This window comes from Salvelinus fontinalis, chromosome 12 (assembly GCF_029448725.1).
Source record: "Salvelinus fontinalis isolate EN_2023a chromosome 12, ASM2944872v1, whole genome shotgun sequence".
Lineage (NCBI taxonomy): Eukaryota > Metazoa > Chordata > Actinopteri > Salmoniformes > Salmonidae > Salvelinus > Salvelinus fontinalis.
The window spans coordinates 14,436,724-14,457,359 of NC_074676.1; the positions used below are offsets into that span (position 1 = coordinate 14,436,724).

A 20,636-nucleotide genomic window follows, 5' to 3' on the forward strand; every position below is an offset into this window, starting at 1 on the left:
GATGGGTGGTGAGTTAGTGGGGTGATGGGGACAGTGTGTGAGATGGGTGGTGAGTTAATGTGGTGAGTGTGTGAGATGGGTGGTGAGTTAATGGGGTGATGGGGACAGTGTGTGAGATGGGTGGTGAGTTAGTGGGGTGATGGGTAAAGTGTGTGAGATGGGTGGTGAGTTAGTGGGTTGATGGGTAAAGTGTGTGAGATGGGTGGTGAGTTAGTGAGTTGATGGGTAAAGTGTGTGAGATGGGTGGTGAGTTAATGTGGTGAGTGTGTGATATGGGTGGTGAGTTAGTGGGGACAGAGTGTGAGATGGGTGGTGAGCTAATGGGGTGAGTGTGTGAGATGGGTGGTGAGCTAGTGGGGTGATGGGATGAGTGTGTGAGATGGGTGGTGAGTTAATGGGGTGAGTGTGTGAGATGGGTGGTGAGTTAATGTGGTGAGTGTGTGAGATGGGTGGAGAGTTAGTGGGGTGAAGGGTAAAGTGTGTGAGATGGGTGGTGAGTTAATGTGGTGAGTGTGTGATATGGGTGATGAGTTAGTGGGGTGATGGGGTGAGTGTTTGAGATGGGTGGTGAGTTAATGGGGTGATGGGGGCAGTGTGTGAGATGGGTGGGGAGTTAGTGGGGTGATGGGGTGAGATGGGTGGTGAGTTAGTGGGGTGATGGGGAAAGTGTGTGAGATGGGTGGTGAGTTAATGTGGTGAGTGTGTGAGATGGGTGGTGAGTTAATGGGGTGATGGGGAAAGTGTGTGAGATGGGTGATGAGTCAATGTGATGAGTGTGTGAGATGGGTGGTGAATTAATGCGGTGATAGGGTGAGTGTGTGAGATGTGTGGTGAGTTAATGGGGTGATAGGGTGAGTGTGTGAGATGGGTGGTAAACTAATGGGGTGATGGGATGAGTGTGTGAGATGGGTGGTGAGCTAATGGGGTGATGGGATGAGTGTGTGAGATGGGTGGTGAGTTAATGTAGTGATGGTGTGAGTGTGAGAAATGGGTGGTGAGTTAATGGGGTAATGGGCTGAGTGTGTGAAATGGGTGGTGAGTTAATGGGGTGAGTGTGTGAGATGGGTGGTGAGTTAATAGGGTGATGGGTAAGTGTGTGAAATGGGTGGTGAGTTAATGGGGTGAGTGTGGGAGATGGGTGGTGAGTTAATGTAGTGATGGTGTGAGTGTGAGAGATGGGTGGTGAGTTAATGGGGTGAGTGTGTGAGATGGGTGGTGAGTTAATAGGGTGATGGGTAAGTGTGTGAGATGGGTGGTAAATTAATGGGGTGATGAGTAAGTGTGTGAGATGGGTGGTGAGTTAATAGGGTGATGGGTAAGTGTGTCGGGGGCTAGATTAAAGGGGAAGAACGTGATGAAATCTCCAGCTGTGCCAGCAGCTGGGGTTCATCCCCTGATGCTGAGAGAGAATCAGGGCACAGAGCAGAACCCTGTAGCGCAATAACCCCAACACGGACACACACAGACACACACACAGACTAATAAACGCACACACAGACACAAAGACACACACACAGACTCATTAACGCACACATACAGACTAATAGACATACACACACTCTTTCTGTCTCTCTCTGTCTCTCTCTACAACACCGTGTTATAACAATATTGCTACTCTAGCTTATCTCTCTCACTTGAACCAGCTATTTAAACACTTGTAGAGATCCCAGCGAACCCTGCTGTACCACAAATCAGGGAGGTGAAATGGCCCAAACTACCCAGCCTGCAGTGAGAGTTCAGGGGTCATCGTTCTCCAGCACCAGCCGGTTACCATAAATATTGACATTCCTCCAGCAAAAAGAATGGCTGCGGTTGTAGAGTCCACTGACTGGCACTGAGCACCAAAGGGCTCCCAGAGGACAAACGGAATGGAATTGGTGTCACTGACAAATCGCTAATGATTCAGAGCAGAACATTCAGAATATCCATCTTTTTACATAGACACAGGGATCAGTTATTCCTGTTTACGGTCTATAACCTGGGATGCTGTGTGTCTTCCCCAGACCTGGGTTCAAATACCACTTGAAATCAATTCAAATATTTGATCTGGGCTTGAAGGCTCTTGCCTGGTGCAATGGAGGCAATTCTACTTTAATCATTCGTTTTAGAACATCTCTCTCCATACTGTGTGCATATGCATCTTTCTGATGCTGCAGCCGTGGATGCAATGATGTCTGTCTTTAATCTTAAAGCTAATGTCACTGGGAGACTGATGGGGTGGGAGTGTGAGCGGGCGTATGAGTGACATAGATTTACATCATGTCCTCTCTAAGCATTTCAAATAATTCTGCTCTTCTTTCTCCTGCCTCTCTCTCTGTCTCTCTCTCTCGCTCTCTTTCTCTCTCTCCCCCTTCCCTCCTTGCTCTCACTCCATCCACAAACTCCTTTGAAGAGTTGCCCTGGCACGGTCATAACATTACTAGTGAGAATAGGTTCAGGTAGCCAGATGTTGCCAGGATCCAGCCCCTCTGAGAGCTCCCATGCTGTGAGGATGACTGACATATTGGACCTTCTTATGTCTAGGCCATCGGACAGCCTCATCACACCTGGCGGCCCACTGTTACAGCATCTGACCTCACTCTAGGTTATGTGATGCAGCCTCATCAGTGATGCAGTCCCGTTTGGCAATTAGCTGGTGTATCCCTATTCATGGTAACACTTTATTAGGATAGCCCTATCTGTAGATGCTTAGTAAACTATCATTAGACGATGCTGTTGACATGTTACTGAGACAGACGTTTTGTAGAGCATCTAGAAATGAACTCTCCAAATAACGTGCTACACTATTAATCAGTTCATTTGCAACGAATGGGCGACTATAGAACAGCGGATGGGCTCTTGCAGACTATACAGACTCAGAGGTGGTTATGTGGAGGTATAGATTATTCTCTATAGGACGGTACACATGTAAAGTATACATAGCACACTACTAGATTCTACAGACTGCTTCGTGTGTGTCAGCATGAGGTCGAAGGTCAGGTGGCTGAGCACCAGCTGTTGTGTGTGTCTGTGCGTGCGTGCATATGACTGTGTGTGTAGGTTTTTGACCTAAACACTGCACTCGATGATCAACTGGGTGGAAATCTGTTTTAATCATTGTCCTACATCGGATCTGTCTGCCGCTCCATACAGTGACAAAGCAAGATCAAAACACGACCTCATCACCAGCCCTACATACAATAAGCTCAGCTTTACACTTTGGTGGGTTGTTTCCATGCAGATTCACCCCTCCTTTCAGATCTTAAATTACGATACAGTACTGAATCTGGACATGAGTCCTGTTCAAATACTCTTCAAATTCATCCTCCCTTCAATCAAGTCATCTCATTGACTACCTCTACCAAGGAAGGCTGCATTTGAACAGGACCATAGAGCCTGTATACTGCTGATAGTAGACACTGTGCGCTTCCCAGTAGTCTTAAAGATGCGTTATAAAGGTTTTGTATCATTTCAGCCAGTAGTTTTAAAAGTAGCGCTCACGAGCCTTGTATTTGTGTTTCCCGAAGGCAGTAATGTAATTTATTGGCACATAGACCGGATAGATGCAGTGAAATGTGTTGTTTTACAGGGTCAGCCATTGTAGTACAGCGTCCCTGAAGCAAATTAGGGTTAAGTGCCTTGCTCAAGGGCACATCGACAGATTTCCCACCTTGTCGGCTCGGATATTTGAACCAGTGACCTTTTGGTTACCAGCCCAATGCTTGCAGCTTTTTTTCTAGTAATCGCAGTCCGCAGACAGATATTATTAGAAATTTGTGCACGATTGTGTAGAACGTCGTACATTTCGAAATAGGTTACGTCCTGACAAATTTCCTGCAATTCGGATGATATGTTACGAATTCCAATTCGTACGATATGTTTTGAATTTGTAAGCGCGTAAGATCCCATTCAATCTGTTTAAGTGGCTTCCCGTTCTTCTTTTTCCTTCCTCTCTTCTTTTTCCTGAGCCACACTGATGTGAAAAATACTAGATAAGTGAAAGCAATAACAAAATCACTGTAGGATATTAGTTTCACCTATACAATGTTTTCAGATTGGTTGAGTCAAGGATGAGGAAACAAGGATATTAGAAAGTCTCCTTACCTCTTGAGTTGGTCGCCATGTCTGCCACCTTCTGAAAGGCATCTAGAAATGCCACTGTTGCCAGAACTGTGGTCCTACATGTGGACAGGAGGAGGAAACAGCAGTCAGTATTCAACATCTACATTGACTAGAAACCATCAACAGTCCAGAATGTCAACACAGGACAGTTGGAGTTACCAGTCTACTGAAGAGGGATTGGATAGGACATTCAATTATAGTCAGTCTCATAGACATAAATACTAAAGAAATGAAGGTCTCACCTGAGTTGGGAGTGCAGTTTAGTAGCCTTGGCACTGAAGTCTTCCCACACGGGATAGGAACTCTGGATGAAAAAGGAAGCAAATGTTAGTTAAAACCTTTTGCACCACACACACACACACACACACACACACACACACACACACACACACACACACACACACACACACACACACACACACACACACACACACACACACACACACACACACACACACACACACACACACACACACACACACACACACACACATCATGCTTTGTTCCAGTTGACCAGCACTTGGTAGCACTTTCTGTGCTCAGCATTTTGATATGACTCATTTGTACGACTCAGAACAACATAATACATTATCGTCCTATCAAGCTTGCATATTCTCTCTTACCTAACCAAGCTGAAAACACAGTTGACTGGGAAAATGAAACATGTGCCCAACATGGATGCATAACTCTGAAAGGTAGCTTCTCCCCCAAGGGTAAGTCTTGAAGTCAACACAGCATGCCTAAAGAACTTCTGCTGATACATGTATTTTAAAAGGGCATTTAACTACGTTGCTACAATGTTCCCAGACTGTGTGACTATCTAATAGCGTCTCTGCTCCTGTGGGGTGCTGCAGGGCGGGCTGGCTGTATGTGGAGGGGGGAAGGGGGAAATTGGGGGGGAAAGAGCAGGTTGCATGCCGGCTCTTTAACGGCCCAATGCAGTCAAAAATGTGATTTGTCTGTGTTTTATATACATTTCCAAACTATGGGGTTGGAATAATACTGTGAAATTGTGATAATGCCCTTTTAGTGTAAGAGTTGTTTGGTGGGATGGAGTTTTGGCCTGCCTGGCAGGCAGTAAATTAGCTAATAGACCAATAGGAAAGAGTTCCAAACCTCTCTGCCAATAACAGCTAGTTGTCAGTTTTCCCCAGAGAGAGGGGGACACAGCCTGACTGCATATTCACAATCTTCTCTTGCAGCGAAGTGAGAAGACAGCAGAGAAATGAGAAAATAGGCAAAAAAAACTCCCAGATCATTCACTCTCATTCTATTTCTCTCCTCATATCCTCCCAAGAAATAAAGTTTAAACAAAAATAAAAAGAAGAGATTCCATGTTTTCCAGATCTTTCTATGAGAGAATTAACTGCTCACAAAGTGATCTGGTTTCACTATAAAGGCTATCACATTCACTGTTAAAATGTTTCCCCCATGCTTCACCATTCTCCCTGTCTGTCTTCACTGGGCTGCAACAGGTGGCTAATCAGCTTTTCAGCCCTGCGCCTCCAGGCGACAACAGAGGAGGCTGAGAAGAGGCTGAGAGGAGGTTGAGCAAGGACAGCTGAGGGAGCAGGGGGAATGCAGGGTTAAGAGATCCATGCAGTGCAGCGAAGGAAGACACACACATACAGAGCTCCTAAAATCCAGGCAGACCCTTCCTTCCTCAGTTAATGAATTCATCGGAAGAGAGCAGGGATGGCTGTTATATAACTGCATCAGATGCTGGCTGGTCTGTGTCATGTTGCGCTGTTAGATATAGAGGAGTTAGTGATACACGCAGAGCTCTCAACAGGCTGCAACACTGACAGTGTGTACCTAGCCTAAATAGCTGGGTTAGTCATAGAGACATGGGGCTAATTCTCTCCTTGGCTTGCCAGGAAGGAGACTAAGCACTAGGCACCTGGGTAATATACATTAGGTACCGAATGGAAGAAAACTGACTGAAACCGGGAGGGATTACTTGGACTTTTCCAATAAGAAAGGCTAATTTCCATTTTTCCATTGCAGCACTTGAAAACGTTATCTATTGCATGCCCTAGCGCAGGGGTATTCAAATCTTACCCTACGAGGTCCGGATTACTGCTGGTTTTCTGTTCTACCTGATAATGAATTGCACCCACCTGGTGTCCAAGGTTTAAATCAGTCCCTGATTAGAAGGAAAGAATGAAAAAATACAGTGGAACTGGCTTCAAGGTCCAGATTTGAATTTGAAGGCCCTAGTGAATACGACCCAGTTGTGCTGACTGCTGAGTAAAGTTTTATGAATCCTGACCCATTGATTCCAGCTGTTTATCAATATGTCCCTTTCTCCAAGCCTCATTTTGCTCCCGTAGACACGGCAACAACAAAAAAATGTAGGAAATGCCGATATTAAGTGCTGATCTCATTGAGCGTCTTACAGTGTTTGACAAATGACGCCCCATAAATAGATGGTGTCGAGTGGCCATGGCCAGTTAGCCACTGTGAGTAGATGATCAATACCAGGGCTCAGGGTAGGAGTGCTGATATAGGATCAGTTTTGCCTTTTAGATTATAATGAATGGACAAGGGGGGGACCTTGGTGGTTTTTAGACTGTTATTTGGCATATCTTGTTGCTACTGTAGCTACTCTGTTGACAGTTTGGACAAGAACATGTGCTAGCTAACTAGCTTGTTAATTGTTAACAAACAAATGAGTGAATGTGCTAGAACGCTAACCAGCTGGCTAGTTGACCGCTTTGGCTAGCCAAAAATCACATCTTATCTTTTGAGGCGCTAAACATTTTCTTACACTATGATTTAGGACATTAGGAAAGAACTGGGAAACGTTAATGACGGGCATTGTTGTCAGCTTGCTTCATGACTTTTGAGCTTAGGAAGCACAAGCGCCACCACCAATCAGCCTACACCACCGTGCACACACCCGTCATTACTATGACAAATGACAAGCTGTCCGAACACACAGAAATCTGATTTGGTCACTTGTAACTTACTGTTTGGACATTCAGTATTCAAAAAATGATATGAGCATTAAGGCCTGAAGTTTGAACAAGACTTTATAGAAGCAGAGCTCCAAGCCTAGACAGGAAGGACATAATCATTCTTTATATCCTCACACTTTCTATATATACAGTTTAGATCTAGTTTATAACTAGGGCCCAGAGTTCTTCCTGGTCAGATCATATGACACTTTCTATATTTATATAGTTTATAACTAGGGCCCAGAGTTGATCAGATTATGTGGTCAGGAAACTCCTAGTCCTATTTATGGCGAGTAGGGCAGAGCCGGGACGAATGTAACACGGGTGAAAGTAACACGCCCGTTTTCTCAGATAACACAGAAGCTAGAATGCTGTAGTGAAGTCAGCACATTCCTAATAAGGAGGACGACCCTCCCTGCAACAAAAAACAGCCCAGTATGACCGTGCTTTGCCGAGTAATCAACAAAAAGTGGTTTTGAGCGACGTAAGTAAAAAAACAGACCCGGAAATATTTGTTGGTTGTAGAGTTGTGTTTAGTTGTTAAGGTTCCGAACATATGTCATTTTCTGAACCCATCTAGTGACTAAATGACAGCATAGGTTCCAAGTATCATGCTAGCTAGTCTTGGGTGTTAGCCTGGGAGAAGTTACAGGAGAGATGGGTGGGATGAAAGTAACAATGTAAATTGATGACATGGAATAAAATAAAACCTTTAAGCACAGGCCATTGTCTCTTCTAGTTCATATTGCATTTATATTGCCATCAAAATATCAACAAGTGACTGAATGTTTGAAAATGATATGACATAATTAGAATTACGCCTTAATCAATTGACTTGATGGATCAGCTCACATAAGGTTTTATCGACAGGTTAATAGTTAAATATCCACTATATATACAAATGTATGTGGACAGCCCTTAAAATTTGTGGATTCGGCTATTTCAGCTACAGCCGTTGCTGACAGGTGTATAAAATCGAGCACACAGCCATGAAATCCCAATAGACACGCATTGGCAGTAGAATGGCCCTACTTAAGAGCTCAGTGACTTTCAACGTGGTACAGTCATAGCTTACCACCTTTCCAACAAGTCAATTCGTCAAATGTATGCCCTGCTGGAGCTGTCCCGGTAAGCTGTAAGTGCTGCTATTGTGAAGTGGAAACGTCTAGGAGGAACAACGGCTGTTTTTATTGGTTTGGGCGAGGCTCCTTATTTCCAGTGAAGGAAATCTTAGCACTACAGTATACAATGACATTCTAGACAATTCTGTGCTTCCAAATTTGTGGCAACGGTTTGGGGAATTCCCTTTCCTGTTTAAGCATGACGATGACCCCATGGACAAAGCGAGGGGGCATACAGAAATTGTTTGTTGAGATCAGTGTGTAAGAACTTGACTGGCCTGAACAGAGCCCTGACCTCAACCCCATCTAACACCTCTGGGATGAATTGGAACACCGACTGCTAGCCAGGCCTAATCGTCCAACATCAGTGCCCGACCTCACAAATGCTCTTGTTGCGGAATGGAAGCAAGTTCCCGCAGCAATGTTCCAACATCTAGTGGAAATCCTTCCCAGAAGAGTGGAGGCTGTTATAGCAGCAAAGGCGGGACCAACTCCATATTAATGCCCATAATTTTGGAATGATATGTTCGATAAGCAGGTGTCCACATACTTTTGGGTCTCAACCCCGCCCTATGCAATTGGGTCCTTGACTTCCTGATGGGTCACCCCCAAGATGGTGAAGGTAGGAAACAACATCTCCATTTCGCTGACTCTCAAAACTGGGGCCCAACAAGGGTGCGTGCTCAGCCCCCTCCTGTACTCCCTGTTCACCCATGACTGCGTGGCAATGCACACCTACCACTCAATCATCAAGTTTGCAGACGACACAGCAGTAGTGGCCTTGATTACCAACAACAATGAGACAGCCTACAGGGAGGAGGTGAGGGCACTCGGAGTGTGGTGTCAGGAAAACAACCTCTCACTCAACGTCAACAAAACAAAGGAGATGATCGGCCATCGCTCATCCATATATTTATATGTACATATTCTTATTCCATCCCTTTGGATTTGTGTGTATCAGGAATTGTTAAAATACTTGTTAGATATTACTGCACTTTTGGAAATAGAAGCACAAGTATTTTGCTACACTCGCATTTAAATCTGCTAATTATGTGTATGTGACCATTAACATCTTTTAACCATGTGTATGTGACAAATCACATGTTGATTTGATTTGTATATCTTCATGATTCTGGGGGTCAATTACATGGAAATGTGATGAGCATGATGAGTTTGCCGTTTGTGAAGGGCATACAGACATGTATTCTATCACGTATGACAAGAACAGCTGGAGCGCACCTGATTGGAAGGGCTAAGCATGAATAGTCAGTGAAAATTGTGAAAAACACCTCCTACTACATCCCCATTCAGGTAAGATAACAAAATGATGGTTAATACAGCTATTATGTCATCCATTTTAGTCGGACTAATATTGTACGGCAAAATATTGTGGTTGCGCAACATTGTGATGTTGACGCATGGTTCATTTTCATAAATTATAAACCTATAGCATAAATTATTCAAATCGACACAAACATGAAATTATGGCCGACAGTACATTTGTTGAACGTAATAAGCATTACAAACCATAAACATGGAGATAAGACAGATATTGTGCACTCGCCAGCTGTTACTTTCGTCCCAATGCTCTGTTACTCCCGCCCTACCAACAGGTACATAAATAACGGCGCAGTAGTTATGTTCTCTGTCTATTTCATTGCAACTAATTTATCCTAGAAATGAAATTACAGTTGCTAATGATAGAGGACATATATAAGCTGTTTGTCATAAAATATGGAGTCTCTAGCTCTATCGATCTCTGAGTAATTAGGGAAAAAGCTACAAATGTTACCTTTGTCCTGGTTTTCCCCTAGTCTATCCTCGTAGAACAATGTAACCCGACAATTCTTGGCAGCGACCCAACTAGTCTTCCTCCACGGCTGATGACCATGCCTGTTCATACTTTCCATCTTTTGCACAACAGACCAAACCAGGCCACGGCCTCAACCTATGTGCACTTGTCCAGCTTGGCTGCCCATTCCCCCAAACCCCCATCATCTAAATATAAAGAGAGACATCACAATCTTTGGTGGTGGACACTGGCCAGTGGGCATAAGGTGTCCGTGAGCCAGACAACGGCCAATAGGGACCAGGGCCTAGTGGCCATATGGTGTCTGTGAGCCAGACCACGGCCAATAGGGACCAGGGCCTAGTGGCCATATGGTGTCCGTGAGCCAGACCACAGCCAATAGGGAGCAGGGCCTAGTGGCCATATGGTGTCCGTGAGCCAGACCACGGCCAATAGGGACCAGGGCCTAGTGGCCATATGGTGTCCGTGAGCCAGACCACGGCCAATAGGGACCAGGGCCTAGTGGCCATATGGTGTCTGTGAGCCAGACCACGGCCAATAGGGACCAGGGCCTAGTGGCCATATGGTGTCTGTGAGCCAAACCAAGGCCAAAAAGGACCAGGGCCCAGTGGCGGCCATATGGTGTCTGTGAGCCAGACCATGGCCAATAGGGACCAGGGCCTAGTGGCCATATGGTGTCCGTGAGCCAGACCACGGCCAATAGGGACCAGGGCCTAGTGGCCATATGGTGTCCGTGAGCCAGACCACGGCCAATAGGGACCAGGGCCTAGTGGCCATATGGTGTCTGTGAGCCAGACCACGGCCAATAGGGACCAGTGGCCATATGGTGTCCGTGAGCCAGACCACGGCCAATAGGGACAAGGGCCCAGTGGCCATATGGTGTCCGTGAGCCAGACCACGGCCAAGTGGCCATATGGTGTCCGTGAGCCAGACCACGGCCAAGTGGCCATATGGTGTCCGTGAGCCAGACCACGGCCAATAGGGACCAGGGCCCAGTGGCCATATGGTGTCCGTGAGCCAGACCACGGCCAAGTGGCCATATGGTGTCCGTGAGCCAGACCACGGCCAATAGGGACAAGGGCCCAGTGGCCATATGGTGTCCGTGAGCCAGACCACGGCCAAGTGGCCATATGGTGTCCGTGAGCCAGACCACGGCCAATAGGGACCAGGGCCCAGTGGCCATATGGTGTCCGTGAGCCAGACCACGGCCAATAGGGACAAGGGCCCAGTGGCCATATGGTGTCCGTGAGCCAGACCACGGCCAAGTGGCCATATGGTGTCCGTGAGCCAGACCACGGCCAATAGGGACCAGGGCCCAGTGGCCATATGGTGTCCGTGAGCCAGACCACGGCCAATAGGGACTAGGGCCTAGTGGCCAAAATGGTCAAATGACTTTGTCAAAGAGGTGCCTTCCTGGATGAGAAGGGGTCGCCAAATTTGATCAATCAACCCCTCTCTCCATCATTGGCCTGACGTTAGACACAGGAAAATGTGTAAGCACACAGGCACACACTAAAAACATGTTATGGGTTATGTGATCAATGTATGCATCATGCTTTATATGTCCACATCCCAGCTGTTGAGGTGATATAAAGGTTGTTTGTCATGTGTGTCGGATTAGGTTAGTGAGCTGTCATACATCCATCAAGACATTCGTAATAACTGTGGTTGTAACAATGACTGATTAAGAGGTGGGTCAATGGGAACCCCGGCTTTTTTATTCAGACATTATTCTGTTATTATTTAGTTAAAGATAACAATAGTATAACATTCTTTTTGCATAACAAAGTATAGCCTATAGCCTACAAATATTACCTCGTAAAAAAAATCAACAGCCTGATTCTATTCAAGGACATACTGTTGGTCGTCACCAGAATAGCTGCCCCCCTACAAACCTGCCCACTCTAGGCAAATAACACAAAGGAAAAATATTTATCACAATGTATCCTAATGCATAGCCAGTGAGGGGGTAGGGAATAGGAGAGGAAACAAAGGCAGTAAATTGCTTCTGATCATCAATGCAATAGCTCGGTAAAACCTGTCGACATTAATCGAGCTCTGGTACCTTCATGTCGTTGACGATAGCTTGGAATAATCCACCCAACGCTCCGCACTCCTTTTCTACCGACTCCATAATCACAGTAGTCTCTCAACGATGACTGAATACGATAAATGAAATGTCCAGAAGCGCAAAATATTCAAACATCAGAACCCCGATCTTTTCACTCGCCCTTCGTTGTCCTTTCCCATCCAAGCCAGACGCAGAGGATGCGAAACCCCCGGCTAGAGGGCAGACAAAAAGAAATCGGCTACTCAATGGCACCGGGCTTTTGACGCTCGGTGGTGACTCTCTCTGCTCGGACGAGAGTGATGGAGAGGAAGCAAAATCCTCGTTGCAATTCCCTCCGATCTACAAACTGCGAAAAGAAGAGCAGGGTGAGTTTGAGTCAACGTCGATCTTCATCTTTGGTTGATATCACGGGCAAATGTGGAAATCACCAGTCCGGGGACCACGAGAGTCAGTCGTTCAGTCACAGCTCTGGAAACGGGGGCGCGCTCTGTTAGAAAGGAACAGATGTCTTGAAGCGGAGGTTCTGTAGTTTGATCCATAGGAATTGAAGGGGGCCGGTCAGTGTTTTTGTCACATGCAGCGTGGAGGGAGGGACACCCCTGATTCAAACAAAAGTGAGTCCGTCTTCTCATTCAAGCATACTCTGAAGAGAAAAACAAAGGATATCCCCAGCTCCAAATGTGCTTTCAGCAGGTACGCGCCTGTTCATCATTGACTGTATCAATCCCGAGTTTGTGTTGCAAGCAACAATGGATTCAGAACAACATCTAGACCCCATGCAAATATGCTGCTGAATATGTTATTTTAAGCAAACATGTTATTTCAAGTTAAAGGAACCTTAATGTTTTTCTTTAGTACATACACTAGCGGCATTCATTACATTGCATAGCAACAAAGTTGCCCGTTGTCGTTTGAAATAAGAACGGTTCTTTATCCCACCTGTGTGATAACAATAAAAGGTATCTGATTCCCCAACATTTTTTTGTAAATTGTCTGCTGTGTAGAAGATTATTATTTATTTTTTTGCATGTAACTTTTTATTTAGACATATTTTGGAAGTCCATACCGGCCATAACAGCAGTAAATGACGATAGTTGCTCATTGGTGAGTAACGAACATATTTTGACACGATTAAACTTGAAAAGCTAGTAAATGGCATGTTGAATGACTGCTTCTTGGGCTTAAAGGAGAATCGCCATATCACCGTCTCCTCTAAAGCCAGATTCGTGTTCAGTGTTTCCCCAACCACGTGGGCAGCCATGATGAGTCTGTCAGAGGCCTGTCTGTGGGCCTGCAGCCCAGTCAGTCTGAACCACAGACCTCGCTCTGCCTCGCTGGCATCCTCAGCAACAACAAAAAAGAAAATATCCCGACACTGAAACCACCTCCCTCCTCCACCACCAACCCACCACTGCATGCGTGTCTGCACGAGTTTCCCTTGTTACCTAATTCAGTGAATGATGGCTTTAGTAAGGGGGGAAAACGCCAACTCTTCTGTTTATACTCACTTTCCGTAAGGCTGTATGACTGAAATCAATTATCCACTCTCAATGTGTCAAGCTTGAGACTTTGAAGATCTTGAGAGCTTACGTAACTTAAGTGTAGCCCTTTACACTTCTACCCGTATACGAGTTGAACCTTTGGAGACTGATAAGCGGCTAAGTTGGAACACAGGAACACTCTATACTACATGACGTCAGAGCACTGTCTGCTTCACGGCGCTGTATGGGTTTTGACTGTATGGGTTTTGACTGACAGCCGTTCTAAACTTGAACACCGCGCGGGAAAAAAGTTGCCTCCATCCCTCCCGCTAATTGGCCAACTTTTGCAAATATTTTGTTGTCCGAGTGAGGGAAATTCTGGAAATTACGAGAACTCAATGTATTGTAAAAGATGAAACGTTGATGATTATAATAAATAGCATTTTGATGTCAAACAAGCAAGCCGAACACCCTTGAGTCCAAATGTGCACTTCACATTTCCATATCATAAAACTCAAATAATATACAATGTCAACGTTTATGATCACTATGCTTGATGTACAGTTACAAGATGACATGGCGCGATACTTTGGGTTGTCCAGAACAGAATGAGCCTATGTTTATTGTATTGTGAAGAAAATTTGGCACAGACCACGCATCTGAATGCACTCATTACTCCATTCTATGCACAGCAAAATAATGTCTGGCTCGGCTATTTAACGTCCTAACAGCAGTGCGCTTGCGCTGCGGTCGGAGGGTTGGCAGTATTTGACGTGTCTTTAAAAACAAGCGTAAAAGTGACAATTTCATGCAGTGCTAATGGGAAGTTTTAAGACCCACAAAAAGCAATGATGCAATTTACAGAAGTCTAGCATTTGTATAGACGCGCAAATGTTATTCGTAAATACATTTAGGCCCAAGTGTACATACAGTGCCATGGACCCGAGAGAGGCGATTTATGATATGATTATTCATTTTATATGAAGCCCTCCATAGGCTACCCTTAACCATACCTACAGTGCCTTCAGAAAGTATTCACACCCCTTGACTTTTTCCACATTTTGTTGTGCTACATCCTGAATTTAACATGGAGTCAATTGAGATTGTTTTGTTACTGGCCTACACAAAATACCATATAATGTAAAAGTGGAGTTATGTTTTTCAAAATGTTTACAAATTAATAAAAAATGAAAAGCTGAACATTTGTCTTGGAACAATAACTATTCAACCCATTTGTTATGGCAAGCCTAAATAAGTTCAGGAGTAAAAATATGCTTAACAAGTCACATAATAAGTTGCATTGACTCTGTGTGCAATAATAGTGTTTTAACATTATTTTTGTATGACTACCTCATCTCTGTACCCCACACATACAATTATCTGTAAAGTCCCTCAGTCAAGCAGTGAATTTCAAACACAGTTTCAACCACAAAGACCAGACAGGTTTTCCAATGCCTTGTAAAGGGCACTTATTGGTAGATGGGTAAAAATAAAAAAGATGACATTGAATATCCCTTTGAGATTGGGGAAGTTATTAATTACACTTTGGACGGTGTATCAATACACCCATTCACTACAAAGATACAGCCGTCCTTCCTAACTCAGTTGCCCGAGAGGAAGGAAACCACTCAGGGATTTCACCATGAGGCCAATGGTGACTTTAAAACAGTGAATGTTCCTGAGTTGCCGAGTTACAGTTTTGACTTAAATCTACTTGAAAATCTATGGCAATACCTTAAAATGGTTGTCTAGCAATGATAAACAACCAATTTGACAGAGCTTGAAGAATTTTGAAAATAATCATGTGCAAATGTTGCACAATCCTGGTGTGGAAAGCTCTTAGAGACTTACCCAGAAAGACTGACAGCTGTAATCACTGCCAAAGGTACTTCTGTATTTGCGATAATTTCTAAAACCATGTTTTCACTTTGTCATTATGGGGTATTGTGTGTAGACAAAAAATAGATTCAATCAATTTTTTGAATTCAGGCTGTAACACAACAAAATGTGGAATAAGTCATGGGGTATGAATACTTTCTGAAGGCACAGTATACTGTCTGGTACAACAGTAATGTGCTGTGTCTTTTTTATTCTGGCCTTGCAAAGTAGTCTATCGATAAAAGGTGTTTAGGTGGTTTATTCGTCATAGTGCCTTGAATTGAAAATATACTGCACATCCTAAAACATACACACACATATGCCTACCTGCATACTTCATTTAGCTTGTTCAAGTATCCATCCCCATCCCCAAAAAGCGCCTCTCATCCGGTTACCAAAGGTGCGCTCCTCCAAACGTATTCAAATGATTCAGTTCTACAATACAGTACCAATGGTAGGCCTGGGCTATATTTTACTTCTTGCGAATGTGCATCACACATATAATACAATTTACGGGGGTCTGGTGTTTGTTTTTTTTATGAGAAGTGTAATGCGTAAAGACATGTAGGCTAGGCTCGTTGAAGCCAGTTACAACAATGTTGACTGCCAACACTCCAAGCATAGGCTATTGCGCAAACACTGGATGTTGTTTTACTGTTGCTATCACGCATCACGGTGTCCTACGCTATTTAATAAACTGTATTAGGCTATCAATACCAGGATGAGAATATTCTGTGCCCCCAGCCGAATTGGAGTTGATGACAATGCAAAGACCTTTAACTTTCAGAACTTGTAATACCTATTGTAATATGGCCAGTGGTTGGATTTACCATTGCATTAGGTGTGGGAGTGAAAGAATAGTTTATCTTTCCAAATAGCCGAAAAACCAATATAAACCATGTGATGTTCATTTTAAAATGTGATAACTGCATAAAATCCTCATAGCATTTAAATCTAAGTGAAACTGTTGTCTTAGCATTTCATTAACAGAGCATGAACCTGGCTGGCCTGGTACCAGAAACAGTCCTAGCTACTCCTAACAGACTACTCCATTTGGAACATGCAGTTCTGTCAACCTTGACCTGATCACATAAGAGAGCCCCTCTCCACACCCGTTCTAAAAAGAGAAAGATGCCCACCATGATTGACTGTGACCTTTGACCCCTAGCAAGTCCTTACCCATGATTCCTTGGGCCCCCCTGTCTCTTGGGTTTATCACCCTTTCTGTACCCTCTGCCAAGTCCCAAACAGCCGGATGTTCCCGTTTTCAGGGAAATGGAAAGAGAGCCTGTGACTCGACTTTGCTTTTGGACGTTAACAAGGTTACATTCCATCTTAACTTCTCCTCCACATTTACTGGATTGATTGAATAGCGCAGAAGAGAACCTCCCCAGACAGTTTTTTGTTTCCTCTCGTCAAGACCAGTATGTAGGGGATCTAGTTTCAGGCATTTATTTTACGTCTGCTGCATTAGGTTACCCTTGGTGAGGGATAACATAGGGACGGCTGGGGTCTGCTCCGGGGTCACCTGGCCATATGTCCACTTGACCATAAAATCAATCATGATTTACTATTGTTCCTCCAAATACTAGCCATGGCTGTTACGTAAGTAATCCCTGTATGTCGTCCCAAGTTAAGTAAATATGTTCACTAAATACGTTTTAAAGGATGCTAATCCAGTAACATGCAGGTGCAGGGTACAATAAGTAAACTGATGCTACTTTTGGGGCTTACTGTAACTCAAACTTTCCCCCCTTACTAGCTCTGACTTTGCTGATAGCTACTTTGAGAACATTTTTACTTACTATGATTGTGATATGTGGTTGTCCCACCTAACTATCTTAAGATGAATGCACTAACTTTAAGTCGCTCTGAATTAGAGCGTCTGCTAAATGAATACACCTGTAAATGCCTGCACACTGTTCATTGCTCCCAACGTTTCAACACGAAGGTCTTCGCCAGGCCCACAAGGGGGGTCTCATCTTGGCAGATGATTGGACTCAGCTAGGCTGAACTATTGGTGTCCATAATGTGCAATTACACAGAAGTTGGAATGTGTGTTAATACCTTGTAATCCAATTTCACACCATCTAATATTTGGCAGTATACAATAAAGCAAACGGTTCCAATGTGTTTGGTGGATCTGATATTGCATAAGCTGATGAATTGAGGCAGGAGGCATTGCCCTGTGATAGTCTGAATCAAATTGTGTACCATAAAGATTGGGCCACACACATACAGGTACCTGCCACAATAAAGAAAACACCAACATAACGCTTCCTAATAGGCGTGGGCCACCTTGAGCCATAACAGCATCAATGTCCCTTGGCATAGATTCTGCAAGTGTCTGGAACTCTATTGCAGGGACGTGACACCATTCTTCCACAATAAATTCCATAATTTAGTGTTTTGTTAATGATGGTGGAGGAAAACGCTGTCTCAGGTGCCGCTCCAGAATCTCCCATAAGCGTTCAATTGGGTTGAGTTTTGGTGACTGAGACGGCCATGGCATATGGTTTACATCGTTTTCATGCTCATCAAACCATTCAGTGACCACTCGTGCCCTGTGGATGGGTGCACTGCCATCCTACTGGAGCATGGCCAAAATAAATAAATGACATGCCCAGCATTTTTATGCATGACCCTAAGCATGATGGGATGTTGATTGCTTAATTAACTCAGGAACCATACCTGTGTGGAAGCACCTGCTTTCAATAAAATGTTATCCCTCATTTACTCAAGTGTTTCATTATTTTTGGCAGTTACCTGTAGATCTCAACAATACACATCTTACACTTACATTCTAAACTATAGTAGGAACTGAGTGAATATAATATCATCCAGAAAAACTGCAAAAACCAAAGGAAATGCCCTCCACAATAGCTGCAAAAACGCCACAGTTGCTTGACTGAGTTAGACGAATATTCTGCTCTTCCTGACAGCTGTATTCAATGCTCTCAGTGAGAAACAGATGCAGGATATCCAAAATCCTCACCTCACACCAGGACAAAAAGAAGCAGGCCCAACATTTGCCCTTCTCTGTGGCAAGCCAACTGCAATATGAGACTCGGTGTTGACCTTGACTCTAAACGTGATCTTTGGCTAAAAGTGGAACTTTATCCCACTCCATAAACTGAAGGCCCCATGAAAGTGACCGCTCTGTGGGGTGCGGTTTGAGTGCTCTTCACCAGCACATACTGTACCTCCATCATGGATGCGTCCCAAATGGCACCCTGTTCCATATGTAGGGCACTACTTTTGGTCTATATAGATAATAGAGTGCCATTTGGGACACACTATACAAGTCCATACATCAACAACATCTAGCAGATACTTCTATGTCCATAGAGCTTCTTCCTAATTAATGGTTCCATGTGAACACAATCAGACACAGTGGCATGCTGCACTATTGAGTGTTTGACAGAAGCCTTCAAACAGAGGGAGGCCAGCTAATGAATGAGCTGATGTAAATGAAACAACTCCCTGTAGAGTGGAGGTACCATAGGCCCTCCCTGGAGCCTTGTCCTGGGGCCGCGGGGCCTTCTCTTTGACCTCCCTCTCTTGGTCTCTCCATACTTCCCTTCAACTCCCTTCCCCCCCCATCTGATCCCTCTTCCCCATATTTCTTCTTCTCCCCCTATATTTCTCTGCACTTTTCCTTCTCGCTCTTACCCCATAATTCCCTTCCCTCCCACCTCTTCTTACCCCAACTTCCTCCATCTGTACCCCTATAGTACCCCCTCTACGCAACCCTGACACCTCCACTAAGGTCAGGGGAGCTGGAGAAGATCCCCAGAGCCAAACTGGCGGGTTAGGTTGACATGGAACATGTGAGCCTGTGGAATTCCCCCCCCCCGTTCCGCCTGCCTGGCTAGCCCAGTGATTCGTTCAAAGGGGCCACAGACAAGTGTGCTTCCCCCGGTATATCTCAGAGAGAGAGAGAGAGAGAAGCCACATTACACCAGGAGAATTTCCGAGTGAGATTTACTTGACAAATACAGACGCACACACTTATACACACACGCACGCACAAACGCACAGTAATACTGCAAATGGGAAAATAAACCCTCACGGACAATAAACACAGGCATATTCACTCCCAAACAAATAACCAGAAAACACAAATACAGTCCTGGGAAATGGTTACGCGATGTTGGAACATTGTGCATTCCTGGGCTCTGTTGGACAGATATTTCTGAAAAATAACTGTGCATCACAGCATATACACGATTATAAAAAAAGGTGCTATCTAGAACCTAAAAGGGTTCTTCAGCTGTCCCCATAGGAGAAACATTTAAAGAACTCTTTTGGTTCCATGTCCAATCAAATACATTTTTATTTGTCACATGCGCTGAACACAACAGGTAAGCCTTACCTTGAAATGTTTACTTACAAGCCCTCAACCAACAATGCAGTTTCATGAAAATATAGTTAAGAAAATGTATTTAATATATAAACTAAAGTAAAAAAGTAACACAATAAAATGACAATAATGAGGCCATATACAGGGGGTACCGGTACCGAGTCAATGTGCGGGGGAACAGGTTAGTCGAGGTCATTTGTAATGTCACTATGCATAGATTATAAACAGCGAGTAGCAACAGTCGAAATAGTCCGGGGGGCAATTTGATTAATTGTTCAGCAGACTTATGGCTTGGGGGTAGAAAGGTGTTAAGGAGCCTTTTGGTCCTAGACTTGGCGTTCCGGTACCGCTTGCTGTGCGGTAGCAGAGAGAACAGTCTATGACTTGGGTGACTGGAGTCTTTTTGGATGTCAGGAAGCTTGGCCCCAGTGATGTACTGGGCCATCCACACTACCCTCTGTAGCGCCTTACGCCTTGCCGAGCAATTGCCATACCAGGCAGTGATGCAACAGGTCAGGATGCTCTCGATGGTGCAGCGTAGAACGTTTTGAGAATCTGGGGACCCATGCCAAATCTTTTCATTCTCCTGAGGGGGAAAAGGTGTTGTCGTGCCCTCTTCACAAGTGTCTTGGTGTGTTTGGACCATGATATTTCGTTGGTGATGTGGACACCAAGAAACTCTCGACCCGCTCCTCTTCACCCCCGTCAATGTTAATGGGGGCCTGTTCGGCCTACCTTTTCCTATAGTCCACGATCAGCTCCTTTGTCTTGCTCACAATGAGGGAGAGGTTGTTGTCCTAGCACCACACTGCCAGGTCCCTGTCCTCCTCCCTATAGGCTGTCTCATAGTT

At 44.6% G+C, this 20,636-nt stretch overlaps 1 protein-coding gene across 3 annotated transcripts in view; it reads right to left on the reverse strand.

Moving 5' to 3' along the window:
* The window catches only part of LOC129866848 (protein MTSS 2-like), a 49,713-nt gene extending 37,012 nt beyond the window's left edge, over nucleotides 1-12,701 (reverse strand). The window contains exons 1-3 of one of the 3 annotated variants that reach the window (XM_055939821.1): nucleotides 12,058-12,701; nucleotides 4,344-4,405; nucleotides 4,084-4,157 (exon numbers count right to left, since the gene is read on the reverse strand). In XM_055939821.1, coding sequence (XP_055795796.1) covers nucleotides 4,084-4,157; nucleotides 4,344-4,405; nucleotides 12,058-12,126 — 205 coding nt within the window. In that variant the 5' untranslated portion in view covers nucleotides 12,127-12,701. The remainder of the gene's footprint in view (nucleotides 1-4,083; nucleotides 4,158-4,343; nucleotides 4,406-12,057) is intronic. The other 2 variants (XM_055939823.1, XM_055939822.1) reach the window with 2 other exon arrangements.
* Nucleotides 12,702-20,636: the final 7,935 nt, after the last annotated feature.